Below are 23,468 nucleotides of genomic sequence, written 5' to 3' on the forward strand. Positions count from 1 at the left end.
ACACAATCGATAACGTCATACTGCCACTAGCATTTTCTTACAACTATCTCTGTATTCATCTCTCAGCAAACATGACATGGAGTACACGCGTAATCAAATCACGCGTCTTCACTGTAACACAAACGCATTCTCGAAGTCATTTACCGCCATGACCTCCCAGAACACATAGCCACTACTCACGACCACCAGTCATTTCTGAACATCACGGGCCTGTTAAACTGAGTTGTTTTTCTTTTTGCTTTTTTTCCCTATGAATGTAATGTATGTAATGAGTTTTTTCTTTCTTTTTTTTTACCCCCATGTAATGCCCGTAAGGGTCCTGGGATAAGATAAATAAAAATAACAAAATAGTCGCCTTTTGTGTGTTCGTGTGTGTGCTCATTTTTTCTACGCGCACGGCAGAAAAAGACACTGTACAAAAATGCAGTGCTGAGAAAAGTTAGTGGAAAATGCTCAGCTTTATGCGGGTTTTCATTGACAAAGAACGTTGTCTGTAATTACCCTTTACGTGGACAGCACATTCCTTCGGCAGCAAAAACGCGGCTGTATTTTTATCAGTACACACACAAGTTTTTTCTATTTCTCATAATACAAATATAGTGTACAAAGTTACGCTCAGTGCAGTTATTTTGCACGTTGAGAAGCACTTATAATGCTGTGTCCGTCCGCTCGTTAACAGCATGAATTGTCGCAGTGCCGTGCTCAGCCCGAAGAAATGAACCGTACGATATCGGGGAGGTAATATAGCGCATACTACGGCACAGCACTCATCATGTTATGAGCGCAGCACGCAGGCAGGCAGGCAAGGGGGGGGGGGGGGGGGGGGATAGCGATTGAAGGCCGCGTCTGATCTCTTGATGCCCGTTTCCTGGCTTTCACAGCACCCCTAGAACGGACGCTCTTTTTCGGAGCGCTTCATGTAGCAGGGTCAAAGACGCCCCACATTATTGAGGACAATCAGAGAGATTCGTTCATAAAGCTTGCGATCTGCTCACTTTGGAAAGAAAAAAAAGGACGCGCTGGGAAAATCGCGGCAGAAGAACATGACCGATTATTCGCTGCGGGATCTCCAAGGAAGCAGACGACACGTTTATTTTCTTGCTTCCTGCTTTCTTGATAGTTTGTTTTTTCGGATTGTTGCTCACTGATTGGTGAATTATCCCCCCGACTTTCTTCTTTAAATATTTCGTCCACGTAAATTGGTGAAAATACTTGTGCAGAAAGCATATACAGGAGGAGTTCAGAACTCTAAAAGGGACGAATGAAGAAACAGAAATATTCGGATATCGCGCTCATTATGCAACCGTGTTATTTATCTGAACTCAAAGCATGGGGAACATGCTGATGATTCAGCTTCACGAGCCTGAAGATTACGATGTTACTCAGAGCCACAACAGGGAGACATGTGCCCCCTTAAATGGCAGCTTGCTTATCACCCTGCGTTCCTCCGTGTTATCATATTCACCGGGATGGGATGTTTAGCAGTCTGCTTCTTCAACGGGGAAGTTGTAATGAAGATGCAACGATTCTTTTCGAAAACAGGGAAGTTTTCAGTCTCAGTGTGTGTGAAGTGTGATATATAATACAAATATAGCACAAATAATGAAATGCGCAAGGCTCAGGTTTATGTATGAACTTTATATATACTCGCAAAGTAGGTATCAGCCCAACTAAATATATATCTAATCTACAGACAAGACGAACATGGCACAATCACGAGCATAGTTTAACATCGATATACGCTCGTCATATATTGCTGAAATGTGATATTGTGTATGTACCTAATCGTGTTACTTTTGTTCCGTACCACTCCTGCTGGGGCCTAACTACCGTCTAAACCGGTACCGTCTAAAAATAAAAATATAAGTGCTCTTTTTTTGTCCTAGTGCTGCTAGTCCTTTCGTAATACTCCCGTATAATTTTTCGAATTAATCAATTTCGATGGTATAGTATTAACTTTGTGTCTAACGTTTCTCAGGGTACAGTGGAAATCCTATATCTGGGTTCGGTAAAACTCCAGGACATACAAAATGTAAAGAAAACGGGGTGTACCTGTACATACTGCAGATGCGTCTTGGGAATGCAGAGTCATGATAAAATTTTGTAGAGCTGTACCTTTTTATTTATTTATTTTATTTTATTTTTTTGCATGGTGGACTAGGGAATCTGGACCTGAGCTTGCGAGCACATTTATTGGTTTTCAAATGTCAGTGTAAGATCGTTCAGAATTTCTTGCAGAATTTCTTCAGAATTTCAGAGTTGCTCAGACAGCGTCTCATTCGCAGGTTTGCTGTTCGCTCTAGAAAGCATACGACAGTTAGTCATGCTATGTCACATATACGTTCCGTGCAGTTGCGCAACTCTTGGCAAACAGATCTGGTACGGTTCCTATATCATCTGCTAAGTTTTATGTAGTCGCAAGTTCACCTCGTAGGTGAGGTTATGATGAATATAGCTTTCGCGGAACACTCCACAAAAATTCAGCAGATTGCTCTTTCTTGCAGTTGTGGACCGCTTAATACCAACTGCTATAACTCGACAGGGAGATAGCAGAATAGCACTCAACAAAAATTCGTCTGCCTCGTACCTCCTTATCAATCAAATGGCGCATACCTCAATGTTTATGGGGGTACATACCGTTATCATTGCAAGAATAGCCATTTTAACACTGGGTAAAATGCACATTAACTAAAGAACGTTTTTGTTAGTTATTCTTTCTTTCTTTTTTTTTTTTTTCTGCGAGAATCCAAAGGAGGTTGCGTCACCGATAATACACCATATTCTTTTTGCCGAAGGCATACGACACGCTAATACAGTCAAACTCCTTTATAGCGAACACCTTTTTAACGAAAATACCACTACAGCAAATTTTTTTTGCGGTCCCGCTGGAGCCTACAAGTCCAATAATGGACATCCTTTTTAACGAAAATACCTTTACTGCGATTTTTTTTTTTTTTTTTTTTTTGCTGTCCCCTGAGTTTCGTTGTAAAGGAGTTTGACTGTACCAGAAAAATGTTTTCTGTTGAGATCAGAAACAAGCAATCTCGAATCAAGTCGAATGTTTGTTCTTCTTCTTATCTTTGTATTGTTTTTTTTTCGTGGTCGTATGGAATGCACATGCCAGAGATTGCCTGGGCCGACCTCTCTGTCCCCGTTCACTCTCAACTGTTGCAACCTCACGAATTTTCAGCATCGTCTGCTATCAAATGGCAGGTCATCGATACCCCATTTCGGGCCGCCCTTATCAACAGGCCCAGATTTTCGGGTGCCACACTGGGGTGTGTCATGCAAAAGATTGCCTGACGACACTTCCGCGTGACGTCATGCGCGGCGCGCGAGAAGCGCTAGTATAAAGCGCCCTCCTCTCTCGTCCAATCATCTTCGAGCTGTCAGTCGGAGTGCGAAGCTTGGAGTTTGGGTTGCTGCGCCATTTTTGCACTGGTCGTCACCCAGCCAAAAATCATGACTAGCGAGACGGAAACTGCAACGGATAATACCCAGAACAACACCGAGAAGCCTGTGGAGACGCCAACTAGCCCACCGGCGGCGAGCCCAACCGCCGAAGCTACGGTAGCCGCCCCGACGGCGGCACCGGTAAACAACAGGCCCTCCGTGCACAAGACGGATTACGAGAGAGATGTGGTCTACTTGTATCAGTTCACACGGTGTCCTACGCTGCCCGGAATCTCTCCGTTTTGTCTGAAAGTGGAAACCTGGCTGCGAATGACCCAGCTCAAGTATGAGGTAGGTTGCATCCGTCAAAAAGTCGCGCCGGTTCCAAATTTAAATCGCCCACGGTGTCGTGGAGAGGACGCGGAGTTAGGCCTAAGAACTGTCAAAAAAGCATGAGCCGGGTCCGCTTCGCAACATGGCCGTTGCATATGAGTCAGATTGTTCGGATAGCGTCTTTACGCGTGCTTATTGAACGTTAACTCTACACTTCGAGTGTGCATCTCCACGGCTTAAAAGCCGGTCAACTAATTTGCGTGGAATTCTTGTAGTCACGGATTATTGATTTAGCATCGTCTGAAGCTCTCGTGGCCGCGCTCACGAGGTGGGGGGCTACGCCTTCAGGAAGGGGGTAATGATGGGTTCTTGCATGGGGCGGTACATTTCCCCCCCCCCCCCCCCCGCTCCTCTTCACAATCGGTGTTCATCGCGTTCTTACTGACTGTGCACTTCCTGTTGTGTTCAAGTAATGACTAACGGAGCTTCTCCTTCACTTAGTCACGGTCTTCTGACACGCTATCCTGAAGCCAAAGCCGAACGTCGCAGAAACGGCGAGCTATTGAAACCGCGTGCCACATTCTGTCGCGTTCTGCATCGCTGATTTGTAAACATGTCTGGGAGTTCACTCAAGCGTCTTGCATATCCTCGAGTGCCAAATGAGGTCGCAGGAATGCAGACTTATCTTTCAAGAGCAGAGCGTACATTCCACTACGACGTAAAAGTGATAACGAAGTCCATTCTCTGACCAGGCGATGCGGTAACTGAGTTTTCCGCCGGCATAACTGACTGAAGATTGCGGCGACGTTTTTATTGCAGAACCATAGCTGTGAGGTGGTTAATTTGGTGTCGTAATGGACCGCTATTAGTCATTGCGTTATCTGCGAACGGGCTTAGGAGTACACTATCGGCTACTGCCCTTTGAACATTTTCCTCTATAGCGACCAGTATCTAGTTCGGGAAATTCTCTTCGCTGTCTCGAACGCGAACACAAATATCTGGCAGTTTACTTTCAAGGTGACAATATTCATCGTCAACAGCATTTTTATGCGCAGGAGTGCTTTCATCTCCGAGTACATAGGCGAGGGCTTTGTAGCGGCGTCCAAGTACTCGTCTGCAATGATGAAGCACAGGGTTGGCATCCACATGCAACTCGTCAACACGGCGCGCACGATTTATTTGTTTTTTTTATTTTGCCATCAGGGTCGACGCAATTTGGCAATGTTCCTAAAACGCACATAAACACTTGTCCGTGATGGCATTAAAGACGGGGGCATAGCATTAAAAGGCAAGCGAGCTGGTGTAAAAAAAACTTTGTGGTAGACATTTTATTTCTCGTTTGTAATGCCATTTAACTGGCATTTCGGTAGTACCTTGGTCACTGGCATTTGAGTTGGTGACTCTGAGCAGCTAAAGCACTACATAGGAGTAAAGGCCAGTAAGTCAGTAATATGTGGTAAATATCTGGATAAAGCAGTTTAAACAGGGTTACAGGTTAACAGCCTAGCAATTTTTTTTTTTGTCTCCTGTTGAATATGGAAATACCAGCATGCTGTTTTGTCCACTTTCTCTTTCCATTGACCATTTCACTGCTTGCTACAATATATGCTTCTTCCAACAAGTTTCAATGCAACATATCAAGAGTTTACACGATACAAACATTCTTTTCTGTTGAATCATTTCCTTGGCTGACTTCCTTTCCTGCTTTAGAATGTGGATCACAAACTCAAGTTCAAGTCCAAGAAGGGACAGCTTCCCTTTGTGGAGCTCAACGGGGAAGAAATTGCAGACTCCGATATCATCATCAAGCAGCTGTCTAAGCATTTTGAGAAGGACGTGGACGCTGGTCTCACCACTGAGCAGCGTAACGTGTCCCATGCCTTCTGCTCCATGCTAAACAACCACACTGGGTGGGTGTCCCGATGCTGGCGCTATCGTCACCCAGGACAGTTCCTCAAGGCTGCTCAGATGGATGTCAAGCGAATGCTCAACTCAAAGCTGCCAAAGGGGGTCCTCCAGTTCTTCTTCAAGCTGGCGTTCAAGAGCGTAAGGAGTGTTTTCCGCCGTCCTTTAGGTCGCGCGTGCCCAAGTACAGAAAAACCTCCAGAGTCTAACGCCTCCATACCTCAAACAACTCCCCATATCCGACAAGATTTCGTTGTCTGTTTTTTTGGGTCCAAAAATGGGTGTTGTCAGTCTGCAATGTAACCGTTCTTTATGTGAGCACTTTCCTTCAGTTTGTCTGCAGCCTTCGAACACTCACTGCACCAAGGCAGTGAAAAGTGGGCTGATGCTTCAGAGACGAGTCCTTGAGCTTAATTCCGACTGGGTTTAAATTATCAAGCAAGCAGCACGCTGCTCTAAAAGCTCCAAAAGTAATGCTATTTAGTGGAATCTGCACAGAATTGAATCTACCAAAATCACTGAAGAGAGGTACCACTAATAACCATGAATTGAAGGGGGGGGGACATTTCTGGCAACTCTTATTCTGTAACTCAGACACCTCCCTAAGTACTACGCACCTCGGCTGCACTGCGGGTGCCCAAGATGGGGAGGTTTCGCTGTACCTGGCACAGTCCCAGCAACTGTCGATTAGTATTTGGCAGAAACGGGCACGTCGGTGCATCGTGCCTTCGTCTCCTTGCAGAACGTGCAGCAGACGATCGGACACGGCCTGGGCCGTCACACAACGGAGGAGATCTTGGAGTTTGGCAAGGAGGACCTCAAGAACATGTCTCAGTACCTCGGAGAGAAGCAGTTCTTCTTCGGCAGTGAACCGCACCTGGTGAATATTGATTGTGGACCTCGTTTCCGGTGGTCCGGTTGTTTCTCGTACGCCTAGCTGACATTCCTTTTTTTCTTTTCAGCTGGACTGCGTGGCCTTCTCTCATCTCTGCCAGTTTATATACGTGCCCTTTGAGGGCATCGTCCAGTTCATGGAACAGGAGTGCCCCAATCTGCTCGCGTTCGTCAACCGCATGAAGGAACGCTACTGGCCGGACTGGGACGAGATCTGCCAGACGCTGGAGCTCAACACCCACCTGCCCAAGAAACAGGTTGAGGAAGACAAGAAGCAGCAGCAGGAGGAGGTGAAGAAGGAAGAGGTTGAGGAAAATAAGAAGGAACCAGAGAGCAAGGAGGATAAGGAGAAGCCCGTGGTGGAGGTTGAAGAGAAGGTAGAGGAGAAAGTAGTGGTCAGGGAGGTGGTCAAAGAAGTGGTGGTCATCAAGGAAGAGATAGTGAAGCAAGAGGTGGTCAAGGAGGAGACGGCGCAAGAGGCCGTCGAGGCCAAGGAGTGAAGTCCTAGACTGCTTGGGGGGGTTTTTGGGGGGGAGGGAGATTATTGAAGGGGGGGTTCGATGTTTTTAAAGTCCATGTTATGTCGCTTTGCGGTGTGTGGGGGGTTGAGGGGCATCCATAGGGGGCGATTGTGGTGGCGCTCCTGCAATTTTGCATGTTTTTATGTAAAGAGTAGGACAAGGAGGGGGTCACGGGGGGGAGGGGCCAGCTTTGCCGAAGAGTAGCTTGTCTTGCACGTTGGAGCGCACGTTCCAGAGCACCGCGGCATACTGGCGCAATATTGGCAGAATACTGGTCGAATATTGGGCTGATGTTGCCGATATCCAGCCTATATATTGAGTTGCGTGGGTATGGCAGACTGGTGAGACATCCTAAAGCAGAGCCTGCCCCCCACCCCAGATGTGACCCCCCCCAGCTCACCTGCTGAGGCTCTATCGACTGCAGATACGTTTGCAGGGAACAAGTGCATCATATAAAATATACTCATACAAAAGCGTATATATACACGAAATACACATGCTCAGTGTTATACCATCACATTTTTAAAAATTTCCCTGCGTTTTTAAAAGCGTGCGCATCTTTTCATTACGTAACTAAAATCATGGCTGCTGTGAAGATGTGATTTTTTTTTTTTTTTCTGCGTAGCTGTTGCTCAAGAATTTTTCGAAAGAAAAAAAAAAACCTTTTACAAAGCGTAGTAGTATCTCTTTGCAGTGATTGTATGGATCTCGTGCATTGTACAATGTTGCTCCACAGTTTATAAAAAATTGAAAATGCCAAGTATCGTGGAGATGCTTTTCCCACATTTTTAAAGATTGAACCACGAAGTCCTCGATGTACATGTTTTTTTTTTTGCCCTCTTTGTAAATGGCTGTGTATTGTCCCCATTCTCTTGCAAGTTTTGTAATGCTCATTCCAGATTTTCTTTTCTTCCTTGAAGTGAAACTTTGTACAAATGAGACGACAGATTAAACGTTTGTGGATCTGAGAGAAACTTTTGTACACCTCTTCGTGTGAATGTTGTTAAAGGAAAGGCCTTGCAGAGGCCTGGCAACTCTGAAAATCAACAAAAAGGAGAATCTTGTTCAATACTGCTGTTGAAACAAGTGCACCAATGAATAAGTAGACAGACAACACAGCTAGTTGCAGTGAGGGATACCAATCTGAACACAGCAAAACAGAAATGGTGTTCCTAAAGGGTTGTTGATCAACATCCTTTAGACAGCCCACGATAATTCAAAACTTCCTTTTCCTTCTACCCATTGTGGTCGAGCACCACGAAGCTTTCTACACAAGCCCCTGGATGGCGCTTCAGCAAGTGTCTCAACCTTGGCCTCCGATAAGAGGGGCGTTGCTTCAAAGATAAAAGGCAGGGTGCGACAGGGGAAGGGATCTTTTTCCGGGAGATGCTTGCCCTGGCGCGGTACACGTTGTGGCAGAGAAGGTGAATAAACGATGTTGTTGCATTGAATCTTGGTGTGTGCCGCTTGTTCCTTTGCGCGCGGAACGGACGGGCTGACGCCCCGAGGTTGTGGGAACTTAGGTTTCCACAACTGGCGCCCAACGTTTGGGGTCCGAGCTCGTCTGTTCCGTGCCGGGGAACACGCGGCACGGTTAGTAGTACATAGTAGTTGTTTTAGTTTGTAGTTTATTGCTGTTGTTTCTTTGTGTGTGTGCGTTTTTCGTGTTTTTTCTTCGAGTTTTTCAGCTCCCACCCGGTGGACGAGCCCTCGGAGCTGATGGCTGACAAGGCGAAGGTGCCCGCGCCGCAGTCAGACGCCATCACAACAGCAGAACTCCTGTCACGCATGACGGAGTTGTGCTCGTTGGTGGTTCAACGCCTGGATGCCGGGTCGGTTTCGCCGCCGCAGGCACAAGCACCCCTACGACTCAACTTACCGGTGCCTACCTTCTCAGGTTACACCGATAAGAAGTCTGTTGCCGATTTCCTGGATGACCTCACCGCCTATCAGACGGGTATGGGAATTTCGGATGAAGTCCTAATCCAACGCATCCTGCAGGTTGCTTTGGTCGGAGACGCCGCCCGCTGGCTTCGGTTGCAATCGGAGTTTACGTCCTTGCAGGACTTCCAGGAGCGGTTCAAAAACGAATTCCTTCCCCCGGATTACGAATACCGTGTCCTAGAGGAATTACATAAGCGTACTCAACATCCTGAGGAAAGCTTATCTGAATTCGTTCGGGCATTGCAGGATCTGTACAGCAGAGCGGATCCCACTGCTACGGAAGAGCAGCGTGTCGCACGGGCGATCCGTCAGTGCCACCCGCGCTTCCGGCCCTACTTAAGAGCCCATCGCTTTGAAACCCTTGAGGCGTTGGCCCAGGAGGCTCGTTCAATACAAGGCGACCTCCTGGCAGAGCTTCAATACCGGCCCCCTCCGCCCCGGAGCTAGCGTTGGAACCGCGCTGCGCGTGGTCGGAGGAGCCGCCTCGGTCGAACGCCTGTATGCAACAGGTTTGGGTGACAACCCCCGTAATTCAGACAATGCGGAGTCATCCCACCGAGCCCTAGATCCGTTCCTCTATGACCAGAGGACGATCCCCGCAGGAACGAGCCTTGACAGACCCGTCCCGCCCCGAAGTCGCGGTCAACCTGGCCTTTCAGCTAGCGAAACCCCACGGCAGCGGGAGCGGCATCATCCTGCGCCCCCGCAGCCACGAGCGCCTACCGGCTGTTGGAATTGCGGCAGCCCTGACCATTTTCGTCGGGAATGCCCGCGACAAAGACCAAACACCCGTAATGTGCCATCGGGAAACGGTCGCAGCCGGCGTCCATGAATGCTCGCTCAACGACGTCGGCAAGTTGCGAAGAAAGCGAGCAGACGGTTACTATCCGTGGCCTTGATCAGTCAAAAACTAGCTTTGCAAGCGGTAAGATAACGCAAAGAGATGCTTTGGCTCCTCTTGCTTTTTCTGTCCGAGATTTCATCGAGGATAAGGAACCAAACATCGCCGTTCGAATTTTGGGTAAAGATTACATCGCCCTTATCGACACGGGAGCTACGCTTTCCCTTATCGGGGATAGTGTTTACGAGCATTGCGTATCACGGCATGTGGAATTGCAATCCACAGATGTCACTCTTCGTCTTGCTTCCAATGACGCCGTTCCAGCACAGGCTGCAGTTGTGCTCTGGGTACGTTTGGATGGGAGACGACGAAAGCAGCGCTTCGTGCACCTTCCTGGCCTGGCAGTTCCTGTTATCCTGGGCAGAGACTTCATCATCCGGCAGAAGTTGGTGCTGGACCTGCCCAATGGAGGATACGTGTACCACGGCTCGTCGGGATTTTTCCGCTTCGCCGCAGCACGGGAACACTGCACAGCACAGCAAGCTGTGGCAGCGACCGTTGAAACGTCTGGGCTGCCGACTGTCTTGGGGTCATTCCATGGTCCCGAGGAGCAACGCCGTCAGCTTGAACAAGTACTGCGGCAGTTTGACGGAATCTTTACCGAAAAACCGGGTACGTCGTCTGTGTTACAGCATAGCATAGACACCGGTAACGCTAGACCCTGGCGTTGTAATCCCAGACCATTGAGTGTGCATAAGCGTGCTTTATTAGACGCTGCTCTTGACGAAATGCTCCAAACCGGTGCAGTTCAAAGGTCCCAGAGTCCTTGGGCGTTTCCTGTGGTTCTGGCTCCGAAACGTGATGGTACGGCTAGGTTATGCGTCGACTACCGTCGACTTAACGCAGTAACTGTAAGGGATTCTACCCCTTCCCGTCCATTGAGTCAATCTTGTATTCCCTGGGCAATGCAACTGTGTTTTCAACGCTTGATTGTAGTAGAGGATTTTTGCAAATCCAAGTTGCCCCGGAGGATGTCCCAAAAACAGCCTTTACGTGTCATAGAGGTTTGTTTGAATTTGTACGAATGCCTTTCGGACTGTCCAATTCACCCGCCAGTTTCCAGCGGTTGATGGATACAGTGTTGGGAGATGCGAAGTACAATTTCGCAATGGCATACATGGATGATGTCGTAGTGTTTTCTAGAAATTTTCAGGACACTTGGAACACCTATCAATCGTCCTTGCAAGGATGAATGAAGCGGGCATAACGATCAACCCCCGCAAGGTGCAGCTGGCATCGTCTAGATCAGCCTTCTCGGCTTCGTGGTGGACGGAGGGACCATCCGTCCTAACGACGACAAGCTAAAGGCGATCACGGACTTTCCGGTTCCCGGTAACGTCAAAGCCTTGCAGCGCTTCCTAGGTATGGTTGGTTTTTACAGACAATTCATTCCTAATTGTGCCGAGCTAACGCAGCCGCTTAACCAGTTGTTGCGCAAGGACACGCGCTGGACTTGGGGAGAAGAGCAGGAACAATCATTTCGAGCTCTATCACAAGCAATCGCTGATACGGCTAGGCTTTATCTGCCCGACCTCAACAAACCATTTGTTGTGCAAACAGATGCAAGCGATTATGGTGTTGGCGCAGTTCTCTTGCAGGAGCATGACGCTACTCTTTGTCCAGTGGCTTTTGCAAGTCGCACGCTGAATCCGGCAGAACGGAACTACTCCGTGACGGAAAAGGAGTGCTTGGCGATCATCTTCGCTTTCAGGAAGTTCGACCTATACCTGGACGGCAGTACCTTCACTGTCCAGACTGACCACCAGGCACTTTCTTGGCTGCAGCGGCTCCATAACCCGTCTGGACGACTTGCCAGGTGGGCCCTGACGCTACAAGGCTACTCCTTCAACGTGGAGTACAGGCGGGGCTCAACGAACGTGGTAGCAGACGCACTGTCCCGCGCGCCTCTACCGGAGGGGGAAGAGGAAGGCACCGAGGCGCCTTCTCAACTTCTGGCAGCAGCACAGGTGGCACGAGACGTATCTTCGTCTTGGGGCACGGTCGTGAGCAGAGAGCAGCTCCTAGACGCTCAGAGAGCGGACGGCCTTTGTCAGCGGGTGTCGCAGTGGATAGCTGAGCAAGACTCGGCGGACACCGGAACGACTGACGGACGGCACGACTCCTATCTGCTGGGCGAGGATGGCATCCTGTTCAGATACATACCCCAGGCGGATGAGGACGACGGCTCATCCCCGTTCAGAGTCGTGGTGCCACGGAAGTTGCGTAAGTCTTTCATACGTTACTTTCATGACTCGGCCTTGGCAGGTCACAGCAGCGGCAGGAAAACTTATGAAAAGTTGTGTCGTGTTGCGACATGGCCAGGAATGAGGCAGGATGTAACAAAGTATGTTCGTACTTGTCCCGTATGCCAGAGAGCAAAACCTCGTGGTGGTTTACCCCCTGGGCGCTTACAGCCTGTTCAGAGCAATAGACCCTGGCAGATAGTCGCTTGTGATGTGATGGGACCATTTCCCCGTAGTCCTAGAGGTAACCAGTATTTGTTCGTGGTTACTGATCATTTCACGAAATGGGTTGAGCTGTTTCCTCTCAGGACACTGACTTCCCAGAGAGTGTGGGAAAAGTTACTCGACACCTTTTGCCGGTTCGGGTTTCCCGCACAGCTGATCACCGACAACGCAACCTACTTTACAAGTAAGGTGTTCTCAGATTCTTGCGCTGTCTTAGGCATTCAGCATAAGAAGACTTCCCCGTATCACCCTCAGGCTAACATTACCGAACGTGTTAATCGGAACCTGAAAATGATGTTGGTTGCTTTTACTAGCCAGCACCACCGTGATTGGGATCTTCGCCTGGCTGAGCTGGCGTTCGCTACACGGACGACGATCAACAGGTCTACAGGATTCACCCCTGCGTTCCTGAACTTGGGACGAGAGGCCCCTTTTCCAGTGGAGAATGCTCTGGGCCTCCGGGATGGTGGTACCCGGCCTCCTTATTCAAGGTTTGCTGAGGACCTCCGGAGTCGACTGGACGATGCAGCCCGGACGGCTCGGGAGAACCTGGACGTCGCAAGGTTGGACCAGGCTCGCCAGTACAGCCGTGGACGTCGGAACCTCACCTACAGCGTCGGTGACCTCGTCCTTCGACGGACTCACCCGCTAAGTGATGCGTCTCGAGGCTTTGCAGCTTCACTCGCAGATAGGTGGGATGGCCCCTTCGAGGTAAGTGCGTGCTCCTCCGGCCTCACTTACAGGCTTCGTCGCTGCGACACCGGCGAAGAAACTGGGCCAGTTCACATCTCGGACCTGAAGTCTTACCACCTCCGAGACCCGGACGGAGAGGAGCCAGATTCGCAACCTGCCTCCCTCCAAGACCTGGACCCGGATCCCGTTCCCGGACCTGCGTCCAGTCGCTACGACTTGCGTCCCCGCAGGCGGCGCACGTAGTCGCCACTATCTCCATCGCTAAGCATAGTGCTTGTGATTTAGTGCTTTAGTAGTGTGATTTCTGTTGCACAGTTTTCCGCTGTTTTTCCTAGGGAGTGCCCTTCGGGCGCTTACGGCTTAGGGATACCCCCTTTACCGTGTTCCCGTCTCTCTCGCAGTTTCAATGCCACGTTCCGCTCTACCTCCACACCGCCCGGTTTCCCGGTCCCGTTCACGCGGAGACCCAGCACGGAATTCTGGACCCCCGGACCGCACAGCCCGCTCCTCACCTCCACACCGCTCCGTGGCCACCTGGACGGTCGTGGCCAATGGCCTGCCTGTGGCATGGACTTCACGGTCCCGCTGGAGCAGCCAGCCCCGGCCGCTGCGGGGAGAAGACCCGTCACGGACTCCTGCCCCGTTCAGGGGTCTCACACTAACAGACAGGCACCCCTCGGACCCCCTCCAACCTCTGACCGCCGAGGAGAGGCGGATTCTCTGTCCGCAATGTCAAGTACACGAGGTGCACAGGGGGACCCACCGCAGAGGCGCCCAGCACCAAGCCCGCCTCGAAGCAACCCGAACAATGTCCGACGTTGCCACCGCCATCACTACATTACGTCGCCTTCGTCCCGAACTGCTGGTGGAGTCCGCACCTGCCAGGCAGCCCACAACACAACCGGTTCCTCCGGTACCCGACGAAGCCATTCTCGACATCACCGACGATCTGATGGCCCTTTAAGGGGGGAGGAGTGTGGTCGAGCACCACGAAGCTTTCTACACAAGCCCCTGGATGGCGCTTCAGCAAGTGTCTCAACCTTGGCCTCCGATAAGAGGGGCGTTGCTTCAAAGATAAAAGGCAGGGTGCGACAGGGGAAGGGATCTTTTTCCGGGAGATGCTTGCCCTGGCGCGGTACACGTTGTGGCAGAGAAGGTGAATAAACGATGTTGTTGCATTGAATCTTGGTGTGTGCCGCTTGTTCCTTTGCGCGCGGAACGGACGGGCTGACGCCCCGAGGTTGTGGGAACTTAGGTTTCCACACCATGCATGCCACATTACACTTGATGTAAATCTGCATAAGCCAACCTAGACTTGCAATGTGCACGTGCAACATTACATTATGTGTCTATCATGCTGTGTGAGTTCCAGTCATTTCTCTTGGTCTTTGTAAACCTCTCTAGTGGCAGCCCTCACTGTCTGGTGTGAATTATGAAGTTCACAGTGCCAGTTTTCTACTAGTCTACTAGCTGTACAACTTTAAATACTCGGTTATGTTGGTGCAAATAGCTATTTCATGCAGTCTTCAGTAGTAACTAGTTACTTTTCAACAAAAGTACCTTGTACCTGGATAGCAGTTACTGCTTTTGGTTTGGGCAACTGTAAAATTAATTACTAATTACTCAGGTGTTGCAATATTCTCCACGTGTCGGTTCTCGTGTGACATTTTGTTGAGGCTTCAAATGCCCTGCCTGCCGTATTTACCAAGTAGGCATTCCACAAATTTTCTCATCTTGTACGCAGCCTGGATGGCCCAAGACTTAACGCCCGTGCGTTATTAAGTTACATTGTTTGCAAGTTGCATTAAGTTACTTCAATGTCGTAGCTGTAACTAGTTACCTTTCCAGAAGTTACCTTTCTGGCCTTGAAGCAACAGTCTCAACCCAAAACAAGAGCTAAACAAATTCTATCTCTGAGACATCATGCAAAATATTTCAATTAAATTTGCGTCCAATTTTTTATAATTAGGTTTCCTGGTTTTTGGCGTTTATAATTTTTTAGACCTCCCAAAATGCTGCAGGTATAGCTGACAAACAGAAGTTATCCCGATATTTGATGTTAGAAGCCCATTCAATGTTGTACCACCGTAATTTGGTTTTGGGTTCATTTTTGCAGAATTCCGGGAGTTCCCGAAAATTATAATTAATATTATAATATATAATTAGAATATTAGAATATTATAATTAAACCCCAAAAACCAGGAACCCTACTTGTAATTGAATTTTATAGCCAGTGCTTTTACTGCTGCAATGTCACTATCTGTAACTACCAAAAACCGTTACGTTAAACCGGTTTGTGAGCCTGTCAAGCAATCAGGCACCCCCCCCCCACCCCCCCCCCGAGGCAAAACATGCCGATTACGAACAACCATGTCTGAAAACAGTCCTCAATCAGCATCATCTGCCTCCATCAATACGGAGTAGCCCATGCTTGCTCCACAGTGAAACTTATCTACTGTCAGTTTGAAGTTGCATCGAGTCTTCCTCCAATAAATTTTATTCCTGCTTTTAGATTTCAAAATTACAGGTACACATTACATTCCTTCCTGACTCGCAATAAACTCTGCAATACCTCATCTTCCGATATAACCGCAGCAAAGAAAGATCCTATGTGAGTCCGAGCTCCTGTGCCCTGTTTCTGGATCGCCACACCTTCAGCGTGTAGTCGTCGCTTGCCGTAACGAGCATCTGATCGTCCATCGGATTGAACGCGACTGCGTTGACGACATCATCGTGTGGAAGTTTAGCCAAGCATATTGCGTAGTGGCGGTCCCATAGATGGCCCTGCTTGTCCTCCGCGCCGCTTGCGACGTACATGTCGCTGACGTCCAGGAAGATGAAGAAGCACTCGTCGTTTGGAGTGTACGCCTTGTGCGATCGAAGCAGGTTTCCGATCTCTTTCAACGTCTTAAGATCAACCACGTGAATGTCAATTTCCTGCGCAATGGGGGGTGGCTGCAACGGTTCTTCGATGACGTAGTTCTGCGGCCACGGCCTGCTGTTGATGTAGAGGTAGCGGTGGTCAGGAGATAGCCCCATCCCGATGATGTGTCCGTGGAGGTCTATCAGTTCATCTACGGTATCAAATTTCTGGTTCATGGGATCGGGTGGATCGCGTGACTGCCGTTCCTGGTACTCCGCGAGTCTTTGAGTGAGCGACACAGGTTCTTTCTCCGGTTCCGCAAACCGGAATGGGCGTATCCGCTTGAATCCGACCTGGTGCGGAGCGTACGTTAGGGAACCGGTCGTAAAGATGAGCAGCTTCTCTCGCGGATCCAGGGGATCGTCCGAGTCAGCACTGTCTTCATCCGTGTCGTCGTCGTCCTGCGAAGCCCACGGGTCTGAAACGGGATTTCCGCGAGTGCGCGGAGGTTCGCAATTGGCCACGAGTATCGTGCGCACCGAACTGGCATTCTTGTTGAAGAACTTGAACAGCGGCTTAATGATGGGCTTCTTTTCCGACTCACTCTCTTGCCAGGCCTTGTTGAGCCACACTGCGGAACACGAAAGCAGTTGCCCGAGAAAATGCAGCTTCCCGGAGAGCAGGTAGTGATCCGCGTACCAGGTCCCGAAGATGTCGTACGGTTTGTTGAGGACGCGGCACTGGAGCGCGAATCCGTCCCTCAAGTTGAACACCGCAATCTCTCCAGATGCAGTGTGGGCACCAAAGTGAACGCCGGAGACCAGGAGCAGCGTGTCGGACTCGTTGAACTGAGAGAACTGCGTGTAGTTCCAGCTCAGGTCCCGCATGTTCCGCGAGTGCCGCACCGTCGCGGGGAAGTGGGCGTTCCAGAGCTTGACGTGTCCGTCCTTTGAGCAGCTGGAGAAATAATGTCCGTTGTGGCTGAAGCTGACATGCAGCACCTGGTGCGTGTGTTCCCGCAGGACTTCCGTCTCCAGCACCGGAGCCTCGTAGCTCAGCCTGCTGTACTCGTTCCTCCAGAGGGCGCCGTTGAGCGGAGGGATGCTGTGGTCCACCTTCCAGTCCTGCTGGAACTTCTCTCGCCACAGCAGGTCGTCGAAGGCGGCCTGCGACCACGTCCGGCAGACGCGTCCGCAGCTGCAGATGTCTTTCACGGAGAGATGGGAGAGTACCCGCAGGAGGAGTGGGTACGGGAGGGACTCCCACATCTTTGGTGCTCGGGACTCTGCGTGGGAACCAAAATATAAGAGGCTGGGAACTTTTTTTTTTATGTACAGTAGTTCTAATAAACACGAATGAACGTGCGATAGGATGTATGTTATCTTGCGTATTGGAATATTGCGACTTCCCTTTACTCTAGAAGCGACATCATTTCTCAGCTTTTTTGTATCATTTCTTTCTGTATTCCTATACCCGTGAGATTATCAGCCGCCAGTAAACCATATCTCGCATCAAGATAAGCACTTGACCACATGACAGGCATTTTGGTGACTCACCAGTGCTACAAAGCGAAGCACTGATATGAGATGTGTTATGCCGCTTCAGATGCGTCACCGATGCAAGATAACAATCGCAACATTCACTATCGAAGAAAAAGGGCCCGTGAACAATAGAGAAAGATGACAAGTGTAGTGATGCGACCATCACTTACAGAACGTTTTGGATTATTACTGTTCCTCTGTCAGCACAGTTCCCAGATCAGTCGTTCATCATTCTTGAGAACATATTGTCCCGAATTACGCAAGAAATTTTAGCTGTCGTCAATATTACATCTAGTCATTTGACAACGAAAAACGGCCCTCCAGTTCAAGCGAAGCAGTAGCCATCTCAAGTAGCTCGTGTTTACGTTTTGCGTATCAAATTCATTGAACGCCTTTCGATATTGTTGTGATACAAAACGATTCTAAATATCGAACAGAAAGCTTTATTCAACATTAGAACATGTCTTCCAGACAGAAAGAAATAAATGAAAGAAAATAATGGGCCTACGATACAGTGGCTACGTACGATGGCATTAGCCAGCGCCAAGCCAGAAGCCATGCCGAAACGGCCGAAAGTGAAAATGGCTGACCGCGGTAAGTTCAAAATGTAATTATGTGACACTCATAGAAGCTTGCAATATTTTACTGCTTCGAACTACCCACTGCTCATGTACAGTATCTATTAAATGTTATTCAGATGGAACTAGCATATCAGCAACCAAATTAAACGCGGTTGGACAGTGCTGGACAAAAGATGCATAATGATATCCCCGAGTCTAGGAACACGAAAAAGGGTTATGTCGGTGTTAGCATTATGCGTCAGCATAATCAGCTCGCTTTATTCTTCACCATCCTTTCTGAACAAAGGTCTGCGAAACCCGAGGCGGTGTATTTTCTCCACAGCGCGACACCCTAGCGGCAGGCGGAAGCGAACTCCTTCACTCGTTCAGAGGGGAAGGGAGGAGAGGAGTTCGCCAACAATCCAATTAATCCAATCCACCACTATCATGCGATCAAGTTCAGGTACACCCTGTCACACCAGGGCGTGCTCCACAAGTATAGTCACGCACAAGTGATGCCTCAGACGTATAAAACATACCGATACCGAAACTACCGCGGTGCGTCGCAACCCTCCCCTCTGAACGAGTGAACTCGCCCGCTTCTGCCCGCCGCTAGGGTGTCGTGCGTTCCGTAAACTTTTGTCCAGCATTGTACAAAGTGGACATTGATTTCTAGCGAGACGTCTGGTTTCATTGATTATTTCGTAATTAGGCTCCCGACGTATTAGGTATCCCTAATACATAATTCATTAAGGCGGACAGCATTGTCGCAGAAGGTCCCTTCGCAGAAGACGCAATGGTGCAATTTAATGCACTGAAGGTCTCGACAGGAACCCTGTGTCTTATTGGGTTTCTGTATCAGTCTGCCCGAGTGATACAGGATTATCTGCAGTATCATTTTAGTGTCGTCCACGCTGAAACGTTACAAAATGGCATCGAATTTCCAGCAGTTACTGTCTGCGTCGATTCCTGGTACGCATACCGCAAAAAGTGTCAGCGTCCGTCCGTCCGTCCGTCCGTCCGTCCTGTAACGTTTTCTTCTTTTCATCTGACAGGATGAGCGCCGAAAGCCTGTGTCAATTCAGACCAGGAAACTGCTCTAAGCGACATATGGTGAGTGAACATTTTATCTTATCAGTCACGATCTCATAATCTTCCAAAACATATTCCAGATGATCACATACGGTGTGTTCCATCCCAGTTATGATCCGGAGCTTCGTGACAACGGTGCCTACAAACCTCGCGAAATATTTAACTGTTCTATGACGTCTCCAGACCCAATGTGCAAACCGTTCAATTGCCTGGGCAGGTCCGTGATTCCCTTTGACGCCGTAGTATAAATATTTCTACTGGTGTCGCTGAAGTTGATGTACTTTTGCCGCGACCTGCTAGATTAGTAGGTTGTGACTTGTAACCAAACTCTACGCAGCATCAAGACTACATACTACAGACCTCCAACCCAACTTTGCTATACTATAAATCCTTCAGATGTGGCAAAGTTTCAAGAATGTCCAACGCCGTGGAATTGGGGTAAGCAGTTCAGGAAGCCAGTATGGTGTTCTGCACTAGTGGATTGGAGTCGAATATTACGCAGGATGTTTCACCTAAAGTGATAAAAAAAATTCTAACCGGCGACGTACTCGAAGGACGATTGTGACACTTTCGCCAACTACCTTCCGGAATATTTTGCCGCCACTTAGGAAGGCTTTGGACAATTTTTAATTTAGGGAAATTTATTTTTTTCAATCGAACTTTGAAAATTGCAAAGCGAACCTCACTTCTTTTTTTTTTTTTCTACAGAAATATGAAAACCTCCGCGGAAAACTGCAGACCCAACAAAAACTATGCACAGTATAGCAACAGCGTGAGCAAGATCCATTATACGAACCCATAGCTTGTCTTTGACACTGTCTGTGAAACTGCAGTTTTCATCTGGACAGCATTTCAAACTCCACACATTTGGATGAACGTTTGAAATGTTTCGCCCGTAAAAACAAAAATAAAAATAAAAAAGGAAAATGAAAATAAAAGAAATAATAGAAAAATAAGGCCTTGCCTTATTTTTCTAGATAGAATAGATAGATAGATAAATATTAGATAAATAGATTAGATAAATAGATTTATAGATATAGAATAGATTAAATAAATAGATTTATAGATTAGATAAGATAGATATAGAATAGATTAGATAAATAGATTTATAGATTAGATTAGATAGATATAGAATAGATTAGATAAATAGATAATTAGATAAATAGATGGATAGATAAATAATAATAAAAAAAGGTAACTTGCCTGCTGTAAAAATATCATGCTAGTTTGTTTAGTTTGAGACGTCGAGTACGACGAAAGTATTAGATGCAACGAAGCATGTAATACGACCTAATTGTTGCAGAATTGAACTTCCGTGTCACGTGGAACCCGAAACATACGATGCTGTTTTTCGACACTCGTTCCCTGCCGATAATAATCCATAGTCGATCCATTTGCCCGCCGGAGAAACTTTCAGCTGTCACCCTACAACCCGGGAAGTCCTACATCTTGGCTGTCAAACAGGTATAAGCTTCACTCTTATAAGTCAAATAATATCGGTTTAGAACCGGCGGCCTCTTGGGTGCTCTTCTCTGGCTTTGCCTTCCCACTAAAGAAGGGGAAAATGTGAATGCTTCGTAATATCGACCAGGTGGTTCATTTGAGCCCGTAGACATTGACGCAACGGAACGATTAAATCGAAAGTGATGCATGTTGAACACCGTCTAGAAGGCACGACATGAACATGGTGATGACATGAAACAGGTGATAGCACTCTTTGGCTTCGATAGGTCAATCATATATGCATGGGGATATGATTAGCAATATTTTTCTGTTGTTGATTTATTTTTTTATTCTTTTGCAAGATCATTTCTTATGCTGAGACTGAGGATTGATGACGCTAATCCTAGCATCGCGCGTGCCTCGTATAATTTAGGGGGGATATGGGTTCGAAGTTACCTATAGGTAACTTCGAACCCATATCCCCCCTAAATCAAGAGGGATCAAACAAGAGGGATCTCCTATAGGAGATCCCTCTTGTTCCAAAGGATGTTAATGTGATTGCGAACATTCATGAGCTTGTCGACAGTGCGGGCATAAAGTAACTGAAATTGTTAAGGTAAAGTACAAAGTAGTGCTGGGAAGTTTACTTTAACGTGCTTGGCAACAGTCAAGTACTTGCAAGTAACGTACTTGCAACTGAGTTTGGGCAGTAATCCAGACAAGTTGGTACATCTTGAAGAGGGGAAAACTTGCAACTCACGTGCAACTGCAAAACATGGGACTAAGGAAGAGTGTGTGCATGCGTCTCTTCGTTAGTCCAGTTTTTTTTGTTTTTTTTTCACTGTGTTTTTTGTAATCTACATTGCAACGTTAGTTTGCATAGCGCCACGTGCCACCGTCTGGTGGTGACAAAATTTGACACACGCTGTTTTCATTGGCTAAATGCCAATGTCAGCATTTTTTGCAAATGTCAGTTCTGAATCACGTTTACAGCTGCTAAAACAACCAGCTATGCTAGTGGAAAGTGCTTTTATTTTCCCCGATTTAATCATCCTTGCATCTCTCGGTATACTACGAAAGAAGAGGACAGCAACCAATTTTCTTGTTCAAAAATACTGCTTCTAGACGCAAAACTTACTTTATATTTTCCTCTTCTTTTTTTTTTCTTTGCATTTCCAGTCGCATATGTAAGTACTTGATGGGAAAGCACTAGACAAAAGTAGATACAGGGTGCACGATTGGAAACGCACTTAAAGTAAAGTACCAGTTCCCAGAGATTATACTTAAAGAAGTACTTGATTACTTGGTACTTCAAGTACTGCCCATCATTGTGGCAACATCTGTGCGTTAACGCAACCATGTATTTCTTTCACTTCAGCAACAGATAGAACGGCTTCCCACTCCGTACAAGTCCCATTGCACGGACTATTTCGCACACGGATATTTTCAAGAGTTCCAGGGATACCTCACGTACGATGTAAGCAGTCTTCCGACCACAGGCGAGAATAGCTACACACAACGGTTGCCAAGACTAAAACAGCGTCGACCACTGGCCGGAGCAAAACGGTAGCTTTCGATCGGGCCGGTGGTATTATATTGGTTACCCTTTGTGGTGCTAATAGCAAACTAGTACTTTGCAGATGGTAGTGGTCACAAAAATCGCACATTCATAGCGGTATATGTACACGCCTAACAATGTACTTGTCGTCCGCATCTAAATTTCCCGCTCTCCTCCTTTTGTCCTTTCCTTCTGCATGTCACGTTTAATACGGGGTTTGTCTGATAAAAGATGAAAGTCACTGAAAAGGTTAGCCAGCTGTAGGACTCGAACCCACATCTTCTGGGTTACCGGTCCAGGGCTCTACCAATTGCGCTAAGCTAACACGCCTTCTCAGCCACTTCCAGGGTGCGTCATCTGAAGGGACAAACCAGTCACTCTCTCTCACTCATCCTCCTTTCACTCTTACATTTTTGCACACTCACACACACATTCATACGACGGGATCGACGCAGGCGGCAACTGATGAACATGAAAGAACTGAACTGAACTTTCATGCTCTTTCTTGTCTGATAACGCTCGCAAGAAATTTAAATAAGACTCGAGACAAATGGCTATCAGTCTGCAAAGTTTGATGCAGGATAAACGCAGTCTTCTATTTTTACGATGCGATCGAAATGTGTAGCTTTTGTTAGACTTAACCCTCGTAGACTAAGATTACAAGGTACACTAATGTACACTCTACACCTGCTATATCCAGACCTGCATGCAGCAATGTGAAATGCAGTTGGAGATGGACATTTGTAGTTGTGTGCGGCCTGCACATGAGTTTTCCGGGTCCTTCGGCTTCAAGATGTGCAAGATTCAAGAGTCGGGTAAGCATACGTTGAAGTTGTTGGTGCCTTACGTAAAGGCTGGCTGGAGTTTTGCGTGACGTTATGCTCCTGTAAAGCGTGCTTTGCCTGCAACGTTCGGGAGTGCTACAGTGAAGAGCACTTGCTGATCGTGCTCTATGTACCGCGATTGCCAGTATAACCGTAGCTTTACCTTGCCGGAAGGGGGGCGTCTGATGCCCTTCGAGAGGCTGCGTGACATTATCTCCTACGCAGTAAAAATGCATTATATGCCACTATCTGTGCAGACGCGTGCTACCGTCAATTGAACGAAAGTGGCAAGTACCAAAGCTGCGAGGGGCGATGTGGACTACCCTGCAAGTACGCACCCTGGGTATTTGAAATATATTATTTGTGTACTCTTACGATGCCTTTGTTTTTTTTTTAAAGGGAAACTGTCTACGACGTCAGAGTGGCCAACGTTGCTGAAGAGCCGACCACGGCAAGCATGTAAGATACGGAAAAGTCACGAAATTGCGGGTAGATTGAAAAGAAAAAAAAATAAAAATAAAAATAAAAATAACGG

The 23,468-nt window shown here is 47.8% G+C and overlaps 3 protein-coding genes and 1 long non-coding RNA gene across 5 annotated transcripts; 3 read left to right on the plus strand and 1 right to left on the minus strand.

Moving 5' to 3' along the window:
* The first annotated feature begins 3,368 nt into the window (after window positions 1-3,368).
* Window positions 3,369-7,053, plus strand: LOC135369025 (failed axon connections-like). Its single transcript, XM_064602630.1, has 4 exons — window positions 3,369-3,744; window positions 5,437-5,772; window positions 6,374-6,511; window positions 6,594-7,053. The coding sequence occupies exons 1-4, from the start codon at window positions 3,463-3,465 to the stop codon at window positions 7,023-7,025; spliced, it is 1,188 nt and encodes a 395-aa protein (XP_064458700.1). The 5' UTR covers window positions 3,369-3,462; the 3' UTR covers window positions 7,026-7,053.
* A 1,244-nt stretch (window positions 7,054-8,297) lies between these two features.
* Window positions 8,298-14,235, plus strand: LOC135369026 (uncharacterized). Its single transcript, XR_010414922.1, has 2 exons — window positions 8,298-8,470; window positions 13,454-14,235. It is a non-coding gene; the product is annotated as an uncharacterized LOC135369026 (long non-coding RNA).
* Window positions 14,236-15,531: 1,296 nt separating this feature from the next.
* Window positions 15,532-17,821, minus strand: LOC135369027 (F-box/WD repeat-containing protein 5-like). 2 transcript variants are annotated; one of them, XM_064602631.1, is made up of 2 exons: window positions 17,627-17,821; window positions 15,532-17,200 (listed from the first exon to the last, which is right to left on the minus strand). In XM_064602631.1, the coding sequence occupies exon 2, from the start codon at window positions 17,181-17,183 to the stop codon at window positions 15,660-15,662; it is 1,524 nt and encodes a 507-aa protein (XP_064458701.1). In that variant the 5' UTR covers window positions 17,184-17,200; window positions 17,627-17,821; the 3' UTR covers window positions 15,532-15,659. The 2 variants fall into 2 exon arrangements, with proteins under 2 accessions (XP_064458701.1, XP_064458702.1); XM_064602632.1 differs by lacking the exon at window positions 17,627-17,821 and adding an exon at window positions 17,472-17,557.
* A 13-nt stretch (window positions 17,822-17,834) lies between these two features.
* Window positions 17,835-23,432, plus strand: LOC135369028 (amiloride-sensitive sodium channel subunit delta-like). The gene is made up of 9 exons (XM_064602634.1): window positions 17,835-18,050; window positions 19,072-19,129; window positions 19,189-19,325; window positions 19,446-19,546; window positions 20,412-20,572; window positions 21,930-22,028; window positions 22,810-22,924; window positions 23,191-23,263; window positions 23,333-23,432. The coding sequence occupies exons 2-9, from the start codon at window positions 19,073-19,075 to the stop codon at window positions 23,394-23,396; spliced, it is 807 nt and encodes a 268-aa protein (XP_064458704.1). The 5' UTR covers window positions 17,835-18,050; window position 19,072; the 3' UTR covers window positions 23,397-23,432.
* Window positions 23,433-23,468: the final 36 nt, after the last annotated feature.

This window comes from Ornithodoros turicata, chromosome 9 (assembly GCF_037126465.1).
Source record: "Ornithodoros turicata isolate Travis chromosome 9, ASM3712646v1, whole genome shotgun sequence".
Classification (NCBI taxonomy): domain Eukaryota; kingdom Metazoa; phylum Arthropoda; class Arachnida; order Ixodida; family Argasidae; genus Ornithodoros; species Ornithodoros turicata.